This window comes from Lacerta agilis, chromosome 2, assembly GCF_009819535.1.
Source record: "Lacerta agilis isolate rLacAgi1 chromosome 2, rLacAgi1.pri, whole genome shotgun sequence".
NCBI classification, from domain to species: Eukaryota; Metazoa; Chordata; class Lepidosauria; order Squamata; family Lacertidae; genus Lacerta; species Lacerta agilis.
In genome coordinates this window covers 117,173,851-117,195,884 of record NC_046313.1, presented here as the reverse complement: position 1 = coordinate 117,195,884, position 22,034 = coordinate 117,173,851, and the positions used below count along the sequence as shown (strand labels likewise).

The following is a 22,034-nucleotide window of genomic DNA, read 5'->3' as shown; positions in this document are numbered from 1 at the left end:
AGGGAAAGGAGAATGTTATCCATTTTGAGACTCCTTCGGGTAGTGATAAAGCAGGATATCAAATCCAAACTCCTCCTCCTCTTCTTCTTCTTCTTCTTCTTCTTATCAGTGTTGCGACCCCTGCTTCAGAGCTGCTCCAAATACGCAGAAAACTGTGGTGCTTTCTCACATTGCCAATGGAGCCCTTTTCCATTGTGAGCACCAACTGCTCTATGAGATATCATCACAGTTCAAAATGGCATATATAAATGTAATGCACCAGGTAGCTTCTCCGCATTGCTCAGGTGAGAAGCAGAAAGTGAAATGAGTCCAGGCAGTAGGACCTTAAGCTGAAGGCTGATAAATATAAGGCAGGAAAAGAAATCTATAGAACTGACCTCAGATGGAAGATGTGAACTGTCTATTAAACAGCTGCTTAGGAGCACCCTATGCACACAGAGAAATGAGCAGGACATGACCCTTCCTGAGCAGAATTCCCAGTTAATTGATCCTATCAGCGCTTTCCCTGAAAGCAACAGAAATCTCTCCTTTCCTTACTAGGTAAGTTACATTTCTGTTCATCATGCTATGGGCAAAGCACAATTCCCTTTCATCTACCGGGTGACCCCAAATGAAGAACCCCCAAGCCAAGGGATTGTTCGTCTACTCCTGCATTTCAGGTGGACGTGGATCGGGCTCATTGCTCCAGACACGGACAATGGAGAAAGGTTTCTGAGCACCTTGACCCCTGCTCTCATAAGGAGCAGTGTCTGTGTTGCCTTCTCACAAAAAATCTCACGAGAGGATTTCATTATGCCCAATTTGCTTCACAAGATCCTGCACAAGATTTTGTTTTCCATGGACAGGAGAATCAATGTATTTCTGTACTATGGGGAGTCTCTGTCTTTGGTAGATGTATTAACGACAGTTGATGTGGTGGGTGCAACCCTGACTCCGATTACAGGGAAAATTTGGATCACAATAGCTTTGTCGTACTTCAACTCCAACCTATCTCCCACGATGCTTAGGAACAAGCACATCTATGGTTATTTATCATTATTTATCCAGACCAAAAAAAAATTGAAGCATGATGATAACCTGCCAGTTATATATCATGGTAATATCGATATGAATACAATCTGGGAAAATGGGTATCATTGCTTATATTCAAAACATGTGTTATCTGTGAAAGGCCAGAACCGATGCATTGCGAAGGAGAACCTGAAGAAGAGCTACCCTCAAAATGTCCTGGAAAGAAGCCTTTTCCAAGACACTTACAGCATTTACAACACTGTCCGAGCTCTGGCCCATGTCTTAAATGCTGCAGACTCACCCAGAGCCAAGTGGATGGTGATGGGCAGAAAGAGATCGGAAAGTGAAAGAATCCAGTCATCACAGGTATTCCTTTTTATTCTAGTGACGTGGCCGTATATGGTTCCACTTGAACTGACAATCAGTTCCACTCTGAAATTGTTATATAACGTCGTCTCCAAGAACAACGTTGTTGTTCAACGTCTTGAGAAACAACTTGCATGAAGGAATTGAGGGGATGCTCATCAAATTTGCTGATGATACCAAACTGGGAGGGGTAGCTAATGCTTTGTTGTTGTTGTTCAGTCATTCAGTCGTGTCCGACTCTTCGTGACCCCATGGACCAGAGCACGCCAGGCACACCTATCCTTCACTGCCTCTCGCAGTTTGGCCAAACTCATGTTAGTAGCTTCGAGAACACCGTCCAACCATCTCATCCTTTGTCATCCCCTTCTCCTTGTGCCCTCCATCTTTCCCAACACCAGGGTCTTTTCTAGGGAGTCTTCTCTTCTCATGAGGTGGCCAAAGTACTGGAGCCTCAACTTCAGGATCTGTCCTTCCAGTGAGCACTCAGGGCTGATTTCTTTGAGAATGGATAGGTTTGATCTTCTTGCAGTCCATGGGACTCTCAAGAGTCTCCTCCAGCACCATAATTCAAAAGCATCAATTCTACGGCGATCAGCCTTCTCACTTCCGTACATTACTACTGGGAAAACCATAGCTTTAACTATACGGACCTTTGTCGGCAAGGTGATGTCTCTGCTTTTTAAGATGCTGTCTAGGTTTGTCATTGCTTTTCTCCCAAGAAGCAGGAGTCTTCTAATTTCGTGACTGCTGTCACCATCTACAGTGATCATGGAACCCAAGAAAGTGAAATCTCTCACTGCCTCCATTTCTTCCCCTTCTATTTGCCAGGAGGTGATGGGACCGAAATCAAAATTACCTTAACAGATTGGAAATGGGCCCAAGCTAACAAACTGAATTTCAATACACTGGTACCTTGGGTTACATGCGCTTCAGGTTACAGACTCCGCTAACCCAGAAATAACGCTTCAGGTTAAGAACTTTGCTTCAGGATAAGAACAGAAATTATGCTCTGGCGGCACAGTGGCAGCAGGAGGTCCCATTAGCTAAAGTGGTGCTTCAGGTTAAGAACAGTTTCAGGTTAAGAACGGATAAGAAAATGAGGAAAAGAATTACCTTTTGGGCTCTTGCCATGGAGACTAACCTTTGGGTTTTTGTTCTTGAGAGGGCTGGTGTGGGTTAATAAAGACATGTTTATATTTTTTCTCTTGTATACATGGCTCAGACTTATGGATTTGGATGTTTATGTAATGAGAAGATGTTAAGAAGAAATAGGTAATATTTTGAGACCGGAGGCAGGGAAGGGTGAGAAAAATGAAGAATTAAACGATTAAAATTAGAATAATAAGTGCAAATTTGATTTGGGCTAAAGAAAGTTTCAGAATTACGTAGGAGCCGAGGTTTGAGTTTTAAAAGTTGAGGAGTTTAGAGTGATTATAAGAATATATGTAATAAGATAATGAGAAAATATAATGAGATTGGGTAAAAATAGATTTGATCATGATTGGAAAACTGTTAAAAAGGATAGACAGTGATATCAACAGGGGGGGATCTGAGGAAGTCAACATACAATGAAAAAGAGGAAAGGAATAATGACTGGCCTATAGGAGGGCCAGACCAAAGCAATGATTATTTGTTTGTTTAAAGGGTTAAATTTGAAATTTATAGTATTTGCTCCTGTGAGAGAGGGGTTGCGAAGATTGCTTCCCTCAGTGGGAGGGGGGGGGAAGGATGAAAAAATTAATCGATTATGTAATGTGCTTATTTGTTAAAAATTAATAAAATTTTAATAATAATAAAAAAGAACGGACCTCCGGAATGAATTAAGTCATGTACAACAGCCATGAGTCTTAGAGCATGAGTCTATTTTTAATCCTTTTTTATATCTACCCTACCTCTTTCTCTTCCTTCCTTCCTTCCTTCCTTCCTTCCTTCCTTCCTTCCTTCCTTCCTTCCTTCCTCTCTCTCTCTCTCTCTCTCTCTCTCTCTCTCTCTGGATCTGTGTTTTTAGCTACATTATTATTATTATTATTATTATTATTATTATTATTATTATTATTATTATTATTTTATTTGTACCCTGCCCATCTGGCTGGGTCCCCCCAGCCACTCTGGGCAGCTTCCGACAAATATTAAATACATCAAAATATCAAAGATTAAAAACTTCCCTAAACAGGGCTGCCTTCAGGTATTTTCTGAATGTAAAGTAGTTGCTTATCTCTTTGACCTCTGATTAACATTTTGGATAAAATGATATTTGGTAATAATCTTTGTATCTCTCTTTTAAATTCTAATAAAGTTTATTCAAACAAAAAAGAAGGAAAATAAAATGAACCAACTTCGATAAATGACAGGATTTTCTCTGTCCTAGCTTCACCCTTTCCTGAGAAACGTCAAATTTTATAATTCTTCTATGGACGGAGTTTATTTGGATGAGAATGGGCAACTGGCAGCTGACTTTGATATTGTGAACTTTGTGATTCTTCCCAATAACTCTCTTCATGAAGGGAAAGTTGGGCGTGTGGAGAAACGGGGATCCCAAGGTGTACAAGTCACCATCGATCAGGATGCCATTGTGTGGCCTCCTTGGTTTAACAAGGTGGGTTAAGGCATTCAATTAATGTTATTCTTTTGATCATCTGTTAAGTTCTAACAATTCTTCTGGAATTGTTGATTAGACCTCAAAAAAGAGAGCTATCACTGCTTTGAAAATACTCTTTGTCAGGAAAGGTTCTACTATATTCACTTATTCTCTAAAAACATGGCAATTCCAAATCAGAGCTCCTGTGTTTTGAGCTACTTGTTAAATCATGGGCAGGCAACCAAAGGTCACATTCCCTCAGAGGTAAATGAAAGGCGAATCTCTTAGGGAGCTGCAGGCAGGGCTGAGGGTGGAATCGGTATTGAAGGTGGGCAGAGCAAAACATGAAAGAATTCTGGATCAACAAATCTGGAATAAAAATTGCTTGATTTCATTTTTTTACCATGGTTACATCAGAGCAGATTTCCCTATGCAGCTCTGTTCAGAAGTAAGCCCACTGGTTTTGACGGCAGCCCTGTACAGTATAGGGAAGTTTTTAATGTTTAGTGTTTTATTATGTTTTTACATATGCTGGAAGCTGCCTAGAGTGGCTGGGGCAATCCAGTCTGATGGGCAGGGTATTATTATTATTATTATTATTATTATTATTATTATTATTATTATTATTATTATTATTATTATTATTAAATAAGTATACAATAGACCAATAAAGGTAATACTCAAGAAGGAACCTGATCATGAATTCTTTGACGGCCAATCTGCTTCAGTTTAGAGCACTGGCTGGATTTCTTTCCTGATTACAGGCTGGATTCCATTTCTGGAGAGAAACCAGGTCTCATGGATACCTCTTTGAAGGTCACCCTTGAGATTTGCAAAAGTGTGGTTTCCATATCAGCAACATGGATTTTTCAGATATCTTCTAATACCTTAAGTTTTACTTAAGGTTCTTAATAGACTTGAAGGAAATAACAAATACAGAGATGAGGCAGGGATCAAGTAAGATCTGCTCTCATAGTGGATCCACGAGGTCAGGAGATTCAGGAGCAGGTTAGGTTGAGAACAGCAAACTGAATGAACCAGTCTCTTGCAGAGAAGTCATTAAACTGCATTTTTGTAAATATAATTAGCCAAAATCAAGACCTAAACTGCTTAGGATACCACAGTCCTGATGAAAATACCTCCCATAATCCCCTTACTTTCCCTTCCTATTACTTCCAGTGACTTTGCATAGATAGAAATAGCCCTCATTATTGATCCTTTGTCTATGAGCAGATGGTGCCTCATTCCAGTTGTAGCAAGAGCTGTCAGCCTGGGTTTGTCAAGGTGATCCGGGAAGGAGAGCAGCTTTGCTGCTATGATTGCGCTCCCTGCAAGGAAGGGACAATCTCTACCCAAGAAGGTAAGTGTCTCCAGAGGAAAGGGCAGCCTTTAAGGAATGGGTAAATTATATTTAAATATTTTTGGACAAATTAGACCTTTTTAGAGTTGAAAGAAATGGCCTTATGTGTGGACTGGTGGGTGTTTAAGGATCCAGAAATTCCAGCCACCGTAATGTCATTTCTTTGTTTCATCTCCATTACCACTACCCCAAGGGTTTTACATGTGATTAGTTGCCATTTTGATGTATCCGCTAGCCCTTTGCAATTCAATTAACATATTAATCTGCCTTACAGTGACTGGAATAGGTTATTAGTCTATTTTTCAAATGTAGTTAGAATGTAAATTTTCGCAGCAAAACATGTCTTTTGTGGAATGTAACAGAGTAATTGTGCACATATGAATGGTGCTGAAGTCATTGTTCTTCTTTTCAGATGCAAAACATTGCACCAAATGTCCAGAAGACCAGCATCCAAACAAGAATCAAGATAAATGTGTTCCCAAAATTATCAACTTCCTGGCCTATGAAAAACCCTTGGGAACAATCCTGACTTCCTCTGCCCTATTCTTGTGCTTAACCACCATCTTTGTGCTAGGAGTTTTCATTAAATACAAGGAAACTCCCATAGTCAAAGCCAACAACCGGGACCTCTCTTACATCCTCCTTGTCTCTCTCCTTCTCTCCTATTTAACCTCCTTCCTCTTCATCGGCCGGCCAAGGAAAGAGACCTGCCTCTTTCAACAAATGGCCTTCAGCATCACCTTCTCTGTTGCCATCTCTTCCGTCTTGGCAAAAACCATCACTGTGGTTCTGGCCTTCCTGGCCACAAAGCCAGGGAACAGGGTGAGGAGATGGCTGGGGAAGAGTTTGGCCAACTCCATTGTCATTTCCTGTTCCTGTGTCCAAGTTGTCATCTGCATGATGTGGCTGGGGATCTCGCCACCATTCCCAGACTCTGACATGCACTCCCAGCCTGGAGAGATCATCCTGCAGTGCAATGAAGGGTCTGCTGCCATGTTTTACATTGCCCTTGGCTATATGGGCTTCCTGGCTGCCATCTGCTTCACGGTGGCTTTCCTAGCCAGGAAACTTCCTGGGGCCTTCAATGAAGCCAAGCTGATCACCTTCAGCATGCTGGTCTTCTGCAATGTTTGGGTGTCCTTTGTGCCTACTTACCTAAGCACCAAGGGGAAATACATGGTAGCCGTGCAGGTCTTCTCTATGTTGGCCTCCAGTGCTGGGCTCCTGGGCTGCATCTTCATTCCTAAGTGCTACATTATTATACTCAGGCCTAACTTGAATATAAAGGATAATCTGACAACAAAACTAAAGATGGCATCTGATTCTTAGTAGATTCCCCCCCCCCCCATCTTACACACCTGTGTTCAGCAAAGAAGTAATAAAAAAAGCTATTTCACTTGTGAGTGGTTATTATGACCTGCTATTTTAAATATTTTCTCTTCCCTTTACTAATGTCCCAAAGACTATAGGTCATGACCAATGCAGACCAACCCTCCCTTTCCTGGTAGAGGCAATGCCATGGCAGATGCTGCGCTCAGAACACTTGCTTTTCCTCTATTTGATGACCCAATTGCCAGCCATGAGACCTTCCATCAATCTGCAAAAGGGCTTCATAAAACCTTTTCAATTCCTATGTCTCAGGCAAGGGACATCATTTCCTGCTGTCCTTCATGCTCAAAATCTCCAATATTTTTACCCTTTGATTCAGTTAATCCAAGAGGTACAGAAGCTAATCAGCTTTGGCAGATGGACGTCACGCACGTTCCAGCACTGTTGCCTATGTCAAAACTTCATGTTTCAGTTGACACATTTTCAGGATTCATTTGGGCTACACCCATGAAGGGAGAAACTTCAAGACATGTAATTCAGCACTGCATTAGAACATTTTCTGTTATGGGGAAGCCTCAGGCCATCAAAACTGACAATGGCCCAGCCTACACTTCTCAAGCATTCAATGACTTCTGTCATCAGTGGAACGTCTCGTTATCCCACGGGATTCCTTTCAACTCCACGGGTCAAGCGCTCATCAAGAGATCACATCTCACATTTAAAAAATTGCTGCAAAAGCAAACTGCGGAACGTCGCATTCCAGTGTCCAAGATCCCCCTCGCAGTTGCTAAAGTTTTGTTTGCTCTGAATTTTCTTCTATTTCCACACAACAAGCCACACTTTCCAGTTGATCTGCACTTAAGGAAGGAGGAACAGCTCCCTCGGCCCTTGGTGTCCTATCGTCTTCTGCCAGACATCGAATGGCGAGGTCTGGTTCCACTCATCACATGGGGTCATGGCTACGCCGCAGTGGCATTAGACGAGAAGGCCGTCTGTGTTCCTGCACGGTGCGTCCGGACCATGGCGGGTCAGAGACCCAGGTTGACTAGCTTTGATTGCTAGCTGCTTGTCGAAGCGACTGACCACGGTCTACGACTGAACATGCAGGAATTTGCTCTCTTTCTCTTCATTCTCTTCTAGGTCTCGTTGTGCATGCCTTGGAATCCTTTGCCCCTTTCCCAAGAAACAAAAACAAAGAAAAAAAATTATTTTGAAAGAGGGGGGGGTAGATGGAAGATTATGTTTGTGTAATTACTGTTAATCGTACTAATTAAGCCTGATAAAGGTTCCTTTTGTTACGGATCTGTTTCTTTATGTATGACTGTTAATCGTGTTCATTAGATTTTGTGTTACCAATCGATTTTGCAAAATACTACAAGGATTAATCGTATTGATTAGATGTTCAGTTACGAATCAGTTTGAGAGATTAACCGTTATCCAGTGATTCCTTTTAATGGGAATTGGTTATCCTCCTTGGCGTAGCGTGACTGTTTGTTATGTTACACTTAAATCTCTTCTAGCCTAGTTGTTTGTTATTTTACGCTTGATTTCCTATAGCGTAAAGGAACGTTACTGTTTATTATTTTACGCTTAGCTTCTTATAGCGTGAAAACAGGTTATTGTTTGTTGTTTTACGCTTAGTCTTTTATAGCGTAAAAAAGGTTATTGTTTGTTGTTTTACGCTTAGTCTCTTATAGCGTGAAAAAGAAAAAGGCTATTGTTGTTATTTTACGCTCAGTCTCCTATTTTGAGAAAGGATGCTTTATACTTAAGGGCTTCTGTTTATGTTTATTTATGTCTAGCCCGGCTAGGGTTCTTGAGTACAGAGTATATTTGCAATGCTAAGAATGCAAAATGTGTATATTTATTTATGCAAGTCATTTATGGCTTTTATTGGTCTTTAAAGTACTCTCAGGTGTAAATTATGTTTATACTGTTGTAAATGAAGAACGTGTATGGTTATTTTGATCAGGACACTTTATATGTGAATTATGAAAGAATATTTATTTTCCTTGTCATACTGTTCTTTTGTTACAAAACAAAACAAAATTTAAAAAACAAAAAAGAAAGTGGATATGTGGGAATATGTTTTGCAGGTGCTTTTGCACCTGTGGTTATTTGTGTTTATTTATGCTTGTTTATATTTATTTGATGATGTCCTTCCGCCTTGGAAGGAAAGTAAGAAAGGGGATCCGACAGGCAGTTCGCTGCGTGGATCCCTCCGCAGGTAAAAAAGGCTCCAACTTTGAACGAAGTAACGGTTGTTAGTCTTCTTCCCGCCAAAATCTAGCCCGGTTACAGAACTGTCATTGGTTGTTGTACTTGTTATGACGTTGATTGTTCTTCTAATAAATAGTAGCCGCTCCCTGTTTGTGGTGTGGAGAAAGCGCGAGGCAAGCCCAGGAAGATCATTGTTGCGTGGCAAGCCCAGGTAGAAAAGCGAAACTGAAACCAGCCACGCAGGGTAGCGGTAGGCTTCTTCCATCAGACTGCAGTCTCAGTTGTTTTATTTCATTTTCGTTCTATAGTCTTTTATTTGGCCCTTAGTTTTTGGCCGCCTTTTAGTTTAGTTTTCCTCTCCGGAACCTTTTTGGATCAGACAGACGCCTGCAGACACTCACGAGGCATCATCACGAACTCACAAGCTCAACCCTCAGATTCCAGCCAGCGGATCCCCTTTTTTCACGGCGCGGTGGGAGCGGGACTCCAGGATTACCGGCCGTCCCGTCCGCAGGCTGGCCCCATAGCTGGTGCCCGCAAGGCATCGGCTATCCCGACATTTAAGGTTGTGATTTCTTAAAATGTCCCCTCTGACTTTATAGAAGACTGACTGCAACAGTGTCTTATTATGTATTCATTTTTTTCTACAATGTGATGAAGGTATCTTTCGTATCTAGTAACGAAGTGTGCCCGGGTTCATCTTTCATGAACCCGTGATAAGGAACATAGTATTTTTATAGTAGGTAGCCAGATGATTGTAGAACACCCGTAGAAGCATATTATTTTATCGAACCCCCAAAATTGTTATTTTCCCTTCCACTATAAACTGTTGTTGTTGTTGTTGTTGTTCAGTCGTGTCCAACTCTTTGTGACCCCATGGACCAGAGCATGCCAGGCAGATGCAATTTTCAGCACCGTGGAAGTGAGTACCTGTGCCGTGCTGCGCCGGTTTAGCACATTGCGCGGAGACTCGCTGAGCAGGCAGCTCAGTTAGGGGATGGCTCATGGGCTGGTTAAACGACCCCCGTGGGCTGCTTGTGGCCCATGGGCCTTAGATTGCCTACCCCTGCTTTACACTCTGCTAGGTCTTGAATGACTGCTCTGCAGTACCAGTGGCACAAGAGAGATGGCCAGTTAGACCCACTGCTGTAGTACCCTAAATTCTGTCATTCTGCAGAGAACGGCCCACACATTTCAACGGACAAAACGATGTGCTACATGCATACGTGTAATAAAAGCAAGCACTGCCTTTTTCTAGGGAATTTCTTGCCAGAGATGGAGAGTGTGGTACCTCTCCGATCATTTAAATTTCAAATATTCTGATTATTTCTTCTTTTAGTTAAAACAAAATAAAAAATAAAGATAACCTTCCAGTAGCACCTTAGAGACCAACAAAGTTTGTTCTTGGTATGAGCTTTCGTGTGATTTCTGTTTCAGTGTATCTGAAGAAGTGTGCATGCACACGAAAGCTCATACCAAGAACAAATTTATTTGGTCTCTAAGGTGCTACTGGAAGGATTTTTTTTATTTTTTATTTTGTTTTGACTATGGCAGACCAACACGGCTACCTACCTGTACTTTTAGTTAAGTATTTTTATTTATTGACTTGATTTTTTTTGGGGGGGAACAGTTGCCCCCCCCAGCTACGCCCATAGAGTAAAGGGTGGATGATATAAAGTCCACTTCCCTATTCTTGAGGGGACGTGGGTGGCGCTGTGGTCTAAACCACTGAGCCTTAGGGCTTGCCGATCAGAAGGTCGGCGGTTTGAATCCCCAAGCTCCCGTTGCTCGGTTCCTGCTCCTGCCCACCTAGCAGTTCGAAAGCATGTCAAAGTGCAAGTAGATAAATAGGTACCACTCCGGAGGGAAGGTAAACCGTGTTTTTGTGCGCTGCTCTGGTTCGCCAGAAGCGGCTCAGTTATGCTGGCCACATGACCCGGAAGCTGTCTGCAGACAAATGCCGGCTCCCTCGTCCAATAAAGCGAGATGAGCAGCGCAACCCAAGAGTCGTCCGCGACTGGACCTAATGGGTCCCTTTACCTTTACCTTCCCTGTTCTCACTGTGACTGAGCATGGTGACTTGTTTGGGACTCAACACCACAGGGCCTTGCAAAGAGAGGGAAGCCAGGCTGGATAAATGATTACACTCTATCCTCATGAGAACCTGAATCAAAATGTGCCCCATTCATATTTGCTTGCCCCTTTGTTCCTTGGGCCGTATCCAGACAGCGGGTGAAGGCTGAGCTACCTCCCGGAGGAAATTGTGCAAACAATTATTTTATTTGCCTGCTAGGTCTATGCCAACTGACTAGTCTTTGAAGGGAGGCTTGCTCCTCAGCCCCTGGAAGTTGGACAGAGGGCATGTTTATCTGTGGGCGTTTTATACATTTTTTTTTTTTTAATCCATGCCACATCAAACTGTTGACGGTGGAGAAAGCTTACCTAGATGGTTCGTTTCTTGCCTTTTGTTTCATTCTTCCATCTCTTCCAACATGGTTGAGAGAAGCAAACAGAATCTAAACCAGGGGTCAGCAACCTTTTCCAGCTGTGGGCCGGTCCACCATCCCTCAGACCATGTGGTGGGCCAGACTATCTATCTATCTATCTATCTATCTATCTATCTATCTATCTATCTATCTATCGGGGGGGGGGGTGAACAAATTCCTAGAGCCAGTGTGGTGCAGTGGTGAAGAGCGGTAGACTTGTAATCTGGGGAACCGGGTTCGCGTCTCCGCTCCTCCACATGCAGCTGCTGGGTGACCTTGGGCTAGTCACACTTCTCTGAAGTCTCTCAGCCCCACTCACCTCACAGAGTGTTTGTTGTGGGGGAGGAAGGGAAAGGAGAATGTTAGCCGCTTTGAGACTCCTTCGGGTAGTGATAAAGTGGGATATCAAATCCAAACTCTCCTTCTTCTTCTTCTTCTTCTTCTTCTTCTTCTTCTTCTTCTTCTTCTTCTTCTTCTTCTATGCCCCACAGATAACCCAGAGATGCATTTTAAATCAAAGCACACATTCTACTCATGTAAAAACATGCTGATTCCCAGACCGTCCGCGGGTTGGATTTAGAAGGCGAATGGGCTGGATCTGGCCCCCAGGCCTTAGTTTGCCTACTCCTGATCTAAACAGAAATAAAAAGAAGAATAAAGGGGGGGTTGCCTTTTGACTTTTTGCAGTTACTAACTTTGGGCCAAGGCACTAACGATCCATTAACATGTTGTTGCAATAGCAAATACTGTACCTCCTTTTCATTGGCAAACATTGCACAGCCCTTTTTGCCTCAGCCTTGATCCCCACCGGCCTCTGTGACCATCGCTGTGGCGTTTCACCCCTAAAGCTTCTCCAAGGGTTAACTTGGCAGGGAGGAGATTGCTCCAGGCAATTGGAGTGTGGAAGGATGATAGTTAGATAGGATAGAAAAGGCAGTTAGAGGTTGGAAGTGAGGCAGTTGAGTTGAGTTGAGTTAGAGAGGGATAGAGAGAGGGAGATAGAGCTAATGAGCAGAGCTAGAGCAGGTTGAATAATTAACAGGAGGCATTCGGGATAGTTATTGGAATACTAGGTAGAGAGTTGAAATATACTTATCTGAATAACCATACAGTTATATTAAACGTTTTACCAAGTCATTTGAAACCATTACGCTTTGTACAAACAATAAAGAAACTTATGTTTATTTTTACCACAATCCGAATCTGAAGTGAGTTATTCATTGCCAGAGTGAATACTGGCTGGTGGCAGCGGATATACCATATGTCGTTGGGGCAGTTACCAATAGACCGTTAAACGTCTGGGGGCGCTGCTCAGGTCTGAGAGAGTGACCGCGACAATCGCCACTGCAATTGCGTGAAGTGCAGGCCCTGCTCGACTGAGCAGGGGCGTAGCAAGGTAAATTGGTACCTGGGGGCAAAAAAAATATTGTCTCTTCCAACTCTATGATTCTATGATTCTAGGTTAGTGGCCATCACCGCCTCCTGTGGGAGTGAGTTCCACAGATTAACTGTGTCCCGTGCGAAGTACTTTATCTGTCCTGAATCTTCCAGCGCAATGCTTTTGCTCTTCCCTCAGAAACCAACTTGGTATATACACTCTAGTAGTGACCTATAGCCCTCCATGGGGTGGGGGAGAGGGAAGAGCAGATCCCAGTGGACTTTCTCAGCTAAACTCTGACGCTTCCACTTCCTTGCTTCAGTGAACAGCCCCCACCTGTCCATCCTGGAAGAGGGCGAAAAGGCCCTCACAAAAGAGTCATTGAACACCTTAAGAGGAGAGCTGTTTCCGTACAACTGGTTTATTGAGCATTCATGTCTTCTTTGTGAGAATGCAATACAACGTTGAGTCAAGCAATGGTGCCCCACATTTCCCGGCATATTTCCTCACCACTTTCCTTACTGCAAGTAGCCTAATTTTAGGGTGAGGTTGATGATGGAGGGAGTTTGGTACTGCATAAATTTCCTCGTTCCACTGTCCCAGATACTTGGAGAAATAGAGTGCTTGAAATGCATTAAAATGGGCTAGATGCACTGGGTTAAAGCTGACCAAAAGTCCAGAGGTAGCATTATTATCAATTTACAATGGAATGGAAGGTTCGCAGGCTAGGAAGGACTTGCTCATAAATTTATTGACAGCTGCACGAGTTATTATAGCTAGGAAGCGGAAAGTGAATATAAAATGGAAGAATAGTATAAAGAGGTGTGGGATTTGGCTAGTCATGAGAAATTAATATGTGCTATTAAGGTAAAATGGGGAATATGCAGGATAAATTATTTTGAGGAAGGTATTTGTAGAATTTGTACTGCTAAAACGGAAAGGGGTCAAACCATCACAAGAGGTGCTGGATTTGTAGGAGGTTAGATAGTTACAATGGAATGGTCTTGGGGGTGGGGTGTACATTTTTATTTATATTTATTTATTACTAGCTGGCCGGGCCACGTGTTGCGGTGGCTTTTTTGTGAAATGGAAAAGGAAGATCTCTATCTCTCTCTCTCTCTCTCTCTCTCTCTCTCTCTCTCTCTCTCTATATATATATATATATATATATATATATATATATACACACACCGTATATTCCGGTGTATTAGACGACTGGGCGTATAAGACGACCCCCAACTTTCCCAGTTAAAATATAGAGTTTGAGGTATACTCGACTGCAGATTCTCCACCCGGCGTATAAGACGACCCCCGACTTTTGAGAAGATTTTCCTGGATTAAAAAGTAGTCTTATACACCAGAATATACGGTATATAAATGTAAACTTTCCATGCCCACAGCTTCTCCCGTTGCATTTCCGCCTGCCTCCTCTCCATATTTTCCCGTTTCTGACTGCCTCCACACAGCTTCTCCCGTTGAATTTCCACCTGCCTCCTCCCCGTCTTTCCCCCCATTTCTTCCTCCTTCCACACAGCTTCTCCCGTTGAATTTCCACCTGCCTCCTCCCCATCTTTCCTCCATCTCTTTCTCCCTCCACACAGCTCCTCCCGTTGAATTTCCACCTGCCTCCTCCCCGTCTTTCCCCCCATTTCTTCCTCCCTCCACACAGCTTCTCCCGTTGAATTTCCACCTGCCTCTTCCCCGTCTTTCCCCCATTTCTTCCTCCCTCCACACAGCTTCTCCCGTTGAATTTCCACCTGCCTCCTCCCCATCTTTCCCCCATCTCTTTCTCCCTCCACACAGCTTCTCCCGTTGCATTTCCGCCTGCCTCCTCTCCATATTTCCCCGTTTCTGACTGCCTCCACACAGCTTCTCCCGTTGAATTTCCACCTGCCTCTTCCCCGTCTTTCCCCCCATTTCTTCCTCCCTCCACACAGCTTCTCCCGTTGAATTTCCACCTGCCTCCTCCCCATCTTTCCCCCATCTCTTTCTCCCTCCACACAGCTTCTCCCGTTGCATTTCCGCCTGCCTCCTCTCCATATTTTCCCGTTTCTGACTGCCTCCACACAGCTTCTCCCGTTGAATTTCCACCTGCCTCTTCCCCGTCTTTCCCCCCATTTCTTCCTCCCTCCACACAGCTTCTCCCGTTGAATTTCCACCTGCCTCCTCCCCATCTTTCCCCCGTTTCTTCCTCCCTCCACACAGCTTCTCCCATTGAATTTCCGCCTGCCTCCTCTCCATATTTCCCCCTGTTTCTGCCCCGAAACTCTGTTGCTTACTGCTGTATAATTGCAAATGGAGCTCGCGTTCTGGAAAGTGGCTGTCGATTGCTCTGGCCTTGGAAGGCGCGCACGCACACGCAGACGGCTTCTTTGGGGGTTGGTGGCCTCCATTTTGGCCCCGCGTTACCATGGCAACCTGGCCTTGCAATTCCACCTGGCCTCAAAGCCCGGCTTCTCTCCTGTCTCTTGAGGTTTGGTCATGTAGTAGCAGCTCTATTGCCCCCCCACCCCGCCCCCCGCCTCTCTGTGAACAGCTGCCTGCTTGTCATGCGTTGTCGGGCCCCTTGAGGCGGCGGCTGAAAGTTAGGCCGCAAATGGCGGACAGCCGTTTGAGGCGGTGGCTGTAAGTTGTCGCCTCAGGAGTTGGGTGGCGCCTTTCTATTGGTTGCTGGTTGTGATGTCAGTGCTGTTGCTGGTGACATCTAAAATAGGTGCGCCAATGTTTTGGGCATTTATTCTTTATTTTAGGTATATCAGGTGTGGGTTTTTTTGAATTTTGATGATGCCAGATCCTTCCTTGATGGTCATGGTACGCTGTGTCCTAATTTGATGCGATTTGGTCCAGCGGTTACGGAGCAAGCTTCTGTCCGGCGCGCACGCAATGAGAATATATATATATACATATACATATATATATATATATATATATATATATATATATATATATATACACATACATATATATATATATATATATATATATACACACACACACATATATATATATGCTTTGTCAAAATTAATAATAATAATAATAGTAATTATTATTATTATACAGTGCAACCTTGGTTGTCGAACATAATCCATTCTAGAAGACCGTTTGACTTCCAAAGTGTTGACCAACCGAGACACAAAGGGCTGTCGGCAATTTTAACTTTCTCCAGATGGACCCAAACCAGTTTAAATGTGAAGAAATATATCCCTCTATTTTTGTGCCAGTGCTCAAGTTAACTCCCAGCTGGTAAAGGGAGTTCTCATGGAGGGAGATGATGCATTGCACTTATAGTAATGAATGCAGATTTGAACTAGTAGTATTATTGTATTGTTTATTAAATCTGGAAGCATCTTCCATCACGGAAATGCTTCTCCTCTCTTGCTCACGGAAAGGTTTTCAACACAAATCTTGGTGACGAGATAAAGGGACCCCAAACAGAGAGCCAGTGTGGTGTAGTGGTGGACTCGTAATCTGGGGAACCGGGTTCGCGTCTCCGCTCCTCCACATGCAGCTGCTGGGTGACCTTGGGCTAGTCACACTTCTCTGAAGTCTCTCAGCCCCACTCACCTCACAGAGTGTTTGTTGTGGGGGAGGAAGGGAAAGGAGAATGTGAGCCGCTTTGAGACTCCTTCGGGTAGTGAAAAGCGGGATATCAAATCCAAACTCTTCTTCTTCTTCTTCTTCTTTAACTGAGAAAATTGAAAAACACGCCTTGGAAGCCGTTTGACTTCCGAGGCGCATTTGAAAATGGAAGCAATTGCTTCCGGGTTTTTGGAGTTCGGTTTCCGAAACGTTCGGCTTCCGAGACGCTTGAAAACCGAGGTTCCACTGTGGTGATAAATGGACCAGATGTGCCTTTTGGTCCCTTTCCAACTCTACAGTTCCATGACTCTGCGGAAAGAACCTGACGCCAAATAGATAATCTTCCTGGCACTTGGCGTTGCTCCCCCCCCCCCGCACCTGGTTGAAATGCAGGCCATTGCCTTGTGTAGGAGACCCTGCCAGTGACCTCTTTACTCTGTTTGCTTGGCAAAGGCACCTTCTGTGGGGTGTTGCAGCTTCCCTTCCCCATTGCTCCAGCACAGTCCCAGCCCCCTGGCCTGTTATCTCCTCTGCCTTACAAAGAGAGCCAGTAGGAAGGTGGAAGTAGGAGCAGCAGCAGCAGCAGCAGCAGCCAAGAGCCAGCCTCCACCATCACCACCTCGCTTGCCCACGGCTGAATGATGGGGAAGGGCCAGATCCTCGCAGGACCCAGCGCTTTTCTCCTCCTGCTGTTCCTTCTTCCAGGGGACAATGTGGAATTGATCACAGATCCGTAAGCTGCTTGCCTGGACATCTTCCCCTTCCCCTTCCCCTTCTTACCCTGCCCTTTCCACAAACTTGTCGAAAGAAAATTCGCTTAATTATATAAATTAGAACCATGGGATTGTAAAGTTGGAAAGGGGCCAAACTGTACCTTTTCTATTTGGCGCTACTCTGCACGGTACAGGGGACGCTCGCGTTGCGAACGTGATCTGTGCGGGAGGCTCATTCGCAACCCGCAGCATCCGTAACCCGCAGAGCCACGTCTGCGCATGCGCGTGATGCAATTCGGCGCTTCTGCGCATGCGCCGAAACCCTGAAGTACCCCGTTCTGGTACTTCCCGGTTTGGCACGTCCGTAACCCGAAAACGCACAATCCGCAGCAATCGAAATCCGAGGTATGACTGTATTGCATTTCTATTATTTTGGAAAGGACATAGAAGTCTCATCTTAAACAAAACAACATGGGTTGTAGTCACCTGTGATGAACCATAGAAGACAATCCTTATGAGGAAGGGTTGAAGGAGCTGGGTAGGAAAAGTAGAGAACTGAGAGGAGATATGATAGCCCTCTTCAGATATCTTAAGCACTGCCACATGGAAGAGGGAGCAGGCTTGTTTTCTCCTGCTCTGGAGGGTAGGACTCGAACCCATGGCTTCCAGTTACAAGAAAGGAGATTCCGACTCAACATTAGGAAGAACTTTCTGACATCAAGAGCTGTCGGGCTGTGGAACGGTTTCCCTCGGGAGGTTGTGAACTGTCCTTCCTTGGAGGTTTTTAAGCAGAGATTGGATGGCCATCTGTCATGGAGGCTTAAATGAGATTCTGTATTGCAGGGGGTTGGACTAGAGGACCCTCGGGGTCCCTTCCAACTCTAAGGTTCTATAGAATCATAGACTCCTAGAGTTGGAAGAGACCACAAGGGCCACCCAGTCCAACCCCCTGCCAAGCAGGAAACACCATCAAAGCATTCCTGGCAGATGGCTGTCAAGCCTCTGCTTAAAGACCTCCAAAGAAGGAGACTCCACCACACTCCTTGGTAGCAAATTCCACTGTCCAACAGCTCTCACTGTCAGGAAGTTCTTCCTAATGTTTAGGTGGAATCTTCTTTCTTGTAGTTTGAATCCATTGCTCCGTGTCCGCTTCTCTGGAGCTGCAGAAAGCAACCTTTCAACCTCCTCTATATGACATCCTTTTATGTATTTGAACATGGCTAACATATCACCCCTTAACCTTCTCTTCTCCAGGCTAAACATACCCAGCTCCCTAAGCCGTTCCTCATAAGGCATTGTTTGCAGGCCTTTGACCATTTTGGTTGCCCTCTTCTGGACACGTTCCAGTTTGTCAGTATCCTTCTTGAACTGTGGTGCCCAGAACTGGACACAGTATTCCAGGTGAGGTCTGGAATACTGTGTCCAGTTTCTATGATTCTATGTCCTCATTCCCTGATTCCCCCAACTGGATCCCCTTTCTCCCCAGGGAGTACTTGGTGCTGGTGCCCTTCGTCATGCAGGCGGAGACCACCGAGAATATTTGTGTCCATTTGAGGAACGTGAATGGGTCAGCAACGGTGCACATCGGCCTGGAAGAGCGACCAGAGACTAAAATCAGCCATGTGGTGTCTGAGGCGAATATGTTCCAGTGCATCCCATTCCGGGTGAGTTTTTCTCGCTTACCATTTTGTTTTCTGTTACTGATCAAGTTGTCCGGGCATTTTTCCAAGGAAAAGCAGGATTGTTGTGTTCACATAGGAAGCTTACTTATCCCAAGTCAGAACACTGGCCTGTCCAGCTCAGAACTGACTTGGCAGCAGCTCTCCAGGATTTTGGACTCCATCCTAAGTAGGACCATGCCCATCCCCACCTACCCCGATCCACCCCATGGCCTTTGATCTGAAGCCTTCCAGCCATAGTTGTCAAGTTTCGGATTTGAAAATAAGGGATCAGCAGTCTCACCTATCCCGGGGACAGTCACATGTCAGTGGTGGGCGGAGCCAGAAGCAAAAGTGGGTGGAGCAGCAATGTAAACTCCAAGCGGGCTCAGGCTCGGAGCGGAGCAGAGAGGAGGTCAGTCATGTGCTCCGCGTGATGGAGCCCCATCGTCTTCTTGTCAAAACAGGACAGGAAGCAGCAGCTGCTCAAAGGCAGCCAGGCTCCACCCACCAGCTAACCCTATTGGCCGGCTGAGGGGCTCTGCGGCAGCGGATAGGGGCAGATGCAGGGGGAGGAATACACCCCCCCTGTAAGCACCGGAAATGGCTCCCACTTTCCTTGAGGGCTGAGGCTTTTCTCTCCAAGTAGGCGAGGTCTTCCCACCCAGTCCCTGGCCAGCAGGGGAGGAGCTGCTTCCATTAAAAACGGGAAATTTAAGGGAAATAAAAAATAAGGGAGAGCAGCGGGAAACTGCTTAAAATAAGGGAGAATCCCGGGAAAAACGGGATACTTGACAGCACTCCTTCCAGCCTGGCTGCCCTGCTCTCAGTCAACTCAGGGATTACCTACCCCTCCCTGAATCCAGTCCCAAACTAGCTGGGTGTCAAGGCTTCAAGAAAGATATTCCTCCCTCAGCTGCACCAAGAGCAGAGAAAAGAAGGCAGAGTCTTTTTTAAAATGAGTTTATTCATAATAGCGAGAGAGAAAAGAACGCAGAAAGCCCTTATAATGGCGTTGCTCCAACTAGGCTCCTCCTCCTTCCTTCCGAGCAACGAGGTGGCCAAAGTATTGGAGCCTCAGCCTCAGGATCTGTCCTTCCATTGAGCACTCAGGGCTGATTTCCTTCAGAATGGATAGGCGTTCTGAAGAATATTCATGAATGGTCTGTGTCACCATTAAGTAAAAAGAGGTCGGGATAGGCCAATATGTAAGTGGACTGTCCCTTGATCTTCTTTGAGTCTCTGTTCTTCTCTAAGGCTGCTGCCTTCCCCCTTCTCCCTCTTCTTCAAGGTCCCCAAATGGAGTAACTATCCCGGTACCTCTGAGGCCTCCCTCGCCGTGACGGTGCAGGCGGGGATGCTGGCACTAGACAACCGGGAAAAGGTGCTGATCAGGACCTCAGACAGCCTGGTCTTCGTCCAGACGGACAAGCCCCTCTACAAACCAGGACAGAAAGGTACTTGAGGGGCTGCAGTGGCGACAGTGACTGTTAAGTTCTGGGTGGACACAGCAGACGACACAGTGATTTCCAAATAGCTCTTGTTTATTCTCAGGCTGGAACAGAAGTGAGTTGAAGGGCTCAGCAACCTGCTTATAGAGAACTCAGCTACAAAGCAACAGTAACAACTTTCTGTAGTTACGCAATCCCTGAACGTCACTTTCAATCCCTCATTTGCATGTGCGGACCTGAGTGAAAACTGCAGCAGAATGAACTATATACACACACCCCTAGTGGCCTAGGGTGAGAACTTCAATACATAACAGTGACAGTGGGAGAATCCCCTGCAGATCACGCATCCCCTTTCCAAATACATTTTATTTAGTAGACCCTTCTTGCTGGGGGAATGTTGAGGAAGGTAGGAGAGGATATATTGATTAAATATAACCCTTCCTCACTCATGCTAGAGAGCAAGCAGCAGAGCCCATTCCCTTGCAGATTGCTGCAAGAAAGCTGATGGATTCGTTAGAATCACTTAAGTTTAGCAATCCAGTCTGGATTGTTCCTGGTAAGTTTCCCCCTTTTTTATTTCCCTCTTAAAAGAATAATAACACGGCAGTCTTGTTTAAAAGTAAGAGCAAAGTTTACAGTCGTACCTTGGAAGTCAAACAGCCTAGTTCTCAAACATTTTGGCTTCCAAGCGATCGAGACCCGGAAGTGACCGTTCTGCTTTTCTAACGTTCTTTTGGAAGCCAAATGTCCGACAGGGCTTCCGATTGGCTGCAGGAGCTTCCTGCAGCCAATCAGAAGCCGCACTTTGGTTTTTGAACATTTTGGAAGTCAAAGGACTTTCGGAATGGATTCCGTTCAACTTCTAGGGTACGACTGTACTTACATTCTGCTCACAGTCGTATTCTGAAGGCAGGCTTTACCTTGTGGTTACAGTTACATTTGTAGAGAAAAGAAGTCCTCAGACTTTCTACCTCGTGGCTTCCATCCTCTGTAAGGATGAGCCATGTGCTGCTGGCTAAGAGCCAAAGAGAGGAAGATGGCTGCGTGGCTGGCCCTTTTATAGGGCCTGGTAGGGTCACGCCCATCTACCTGGTCACACACAGGGGGAGGAGGCTCCAGAAAAGGTATGACAGGAAGTCCTCCCTGTCTGGAGCAACATTCCCCTGTGTGTCCACTCTAGGCAACAGGAAATGTTGTGTTTGACTGCTTCAGTGATGATACATCCCACACTTGCCATGGCATCAGCTGCCAAACATCCCTCCTTTGACCAGAGATTTTTTTTTTGGGGGGGGGAGTGTTGAATCGAGGACTGTCTCCATCTGCTCTGCTCCTGAGCCGTGACACACAGAGTAGCAGAGTCACATGGAAATCCTTCCCCTCCTTCTTCCTTTCATAGTTCAGTTCCGCATCATCTCTGTGGACGAAGGTTTCCGACCCATGAACGAGACGGTGAGTTTCGTCATCACACGCGCCATGCTGGTCTCTGGAACATTTGGTAAACCTCTTTCGATCCACGCAGAATTTTGGGCCTACAAAGAAGCATGGGACTCTTTGCCCTTAAGTTAGTTAAACAAACAAACAAACATGGCATCCCCCCATATCCACCTCTCTGCTTCTGGTGTTCAGGCTGCAAGTGCTGTTCTTCATAAAGCTTGAAACAGCAACATGCATGCGCACGAGGGGGTGGGGACTAGCAGCTTCTGAGAAACTTAGAATCATAGAATCAAAGAATCCTAGAGTTGGAAGGGACCACAAGGGCCATCTAGTCCAACCCCCTGCCAAGCAGGAAACACCATCAAAGCATTCCTGAGAGATGGCTGTCAAGCCTCCGCTTAAAGACCTCCAAAGAAGGAGACTCCACCACACTCCTTGGTAGCAAATTCCACTGCCGAACAGCTCTCACTG

At 45.1% G+C, this 22,034-nt stretch overlaps 2 protein-coding genes across 2 annotated transcripts in view; both read left to right on the top strand.

The window, feature by feature from the left end:
* Positions 1-5,099: 5,099 nt before the first annotated feature.
* On the top strand, positions 5,100-6,644 carry LOC117042573 (vomeronasal type-2 receptor 26-like). The gene is made up of 2 exons (XM_033142112.1): positions 5,100-5,315; positions 5,728-6,644. Exons 1-2 carry the CDS (start codon positions 5,189-5,191, stop codon positions 6,642-6,644), a joined length of 1,044 nt encoding a protein of 347 aa, XP_032998003.1. The 5' UTR covers positions 5,100-5,188.
* Positions 6,645-16,859: 10,215 nt separating this feature from the next.
* LOC117042572 (alpha-2-macroglobulin-like) overlaps positions 16,860-22,034 on the top strand; it is a 100,450-nt gene continuing 95,275 nt past the window's right edge. The window contains exons 1-4 of the mRNA XM_033142111.1: positions 16,860-17,040; positions 18,507-18,684; positions 19,970-20,135; positions 21,526-21,578. Of these exons, the coding sequence (XP_032998002.1) occupies positions 16,946-17,040; positions 18,507-18,684; positions 19,970-20,135; positions 21,526-21,578 (492 nt within the window). The 5' untranslated portion in view covers positions 16,860-16,945. The remainder of the gene's footprint in view (positions 17,041-18,506; positions 18,685-19,969; positions 20,136-21,525; positions 21,579-22,034) is intronic.

Bases quoted from the DNA above. Each gene is read 5' to 3' on its own strand.
- LOC117042573 (XM_033142112.1), top strand. From the start codon at position 5,189: ATGGTGCCTCATTCCAGTTGTAGCAAGAGCTGTCAGCCTGGGTTTGTC. The intron at 5,316-5,727 runs GTAAGTGTCTCC...TCTTCTTTTCAG, and splicing joins GACAATCTCTACCCAAGAAG to ATGCAAAACATTGCACCAAA.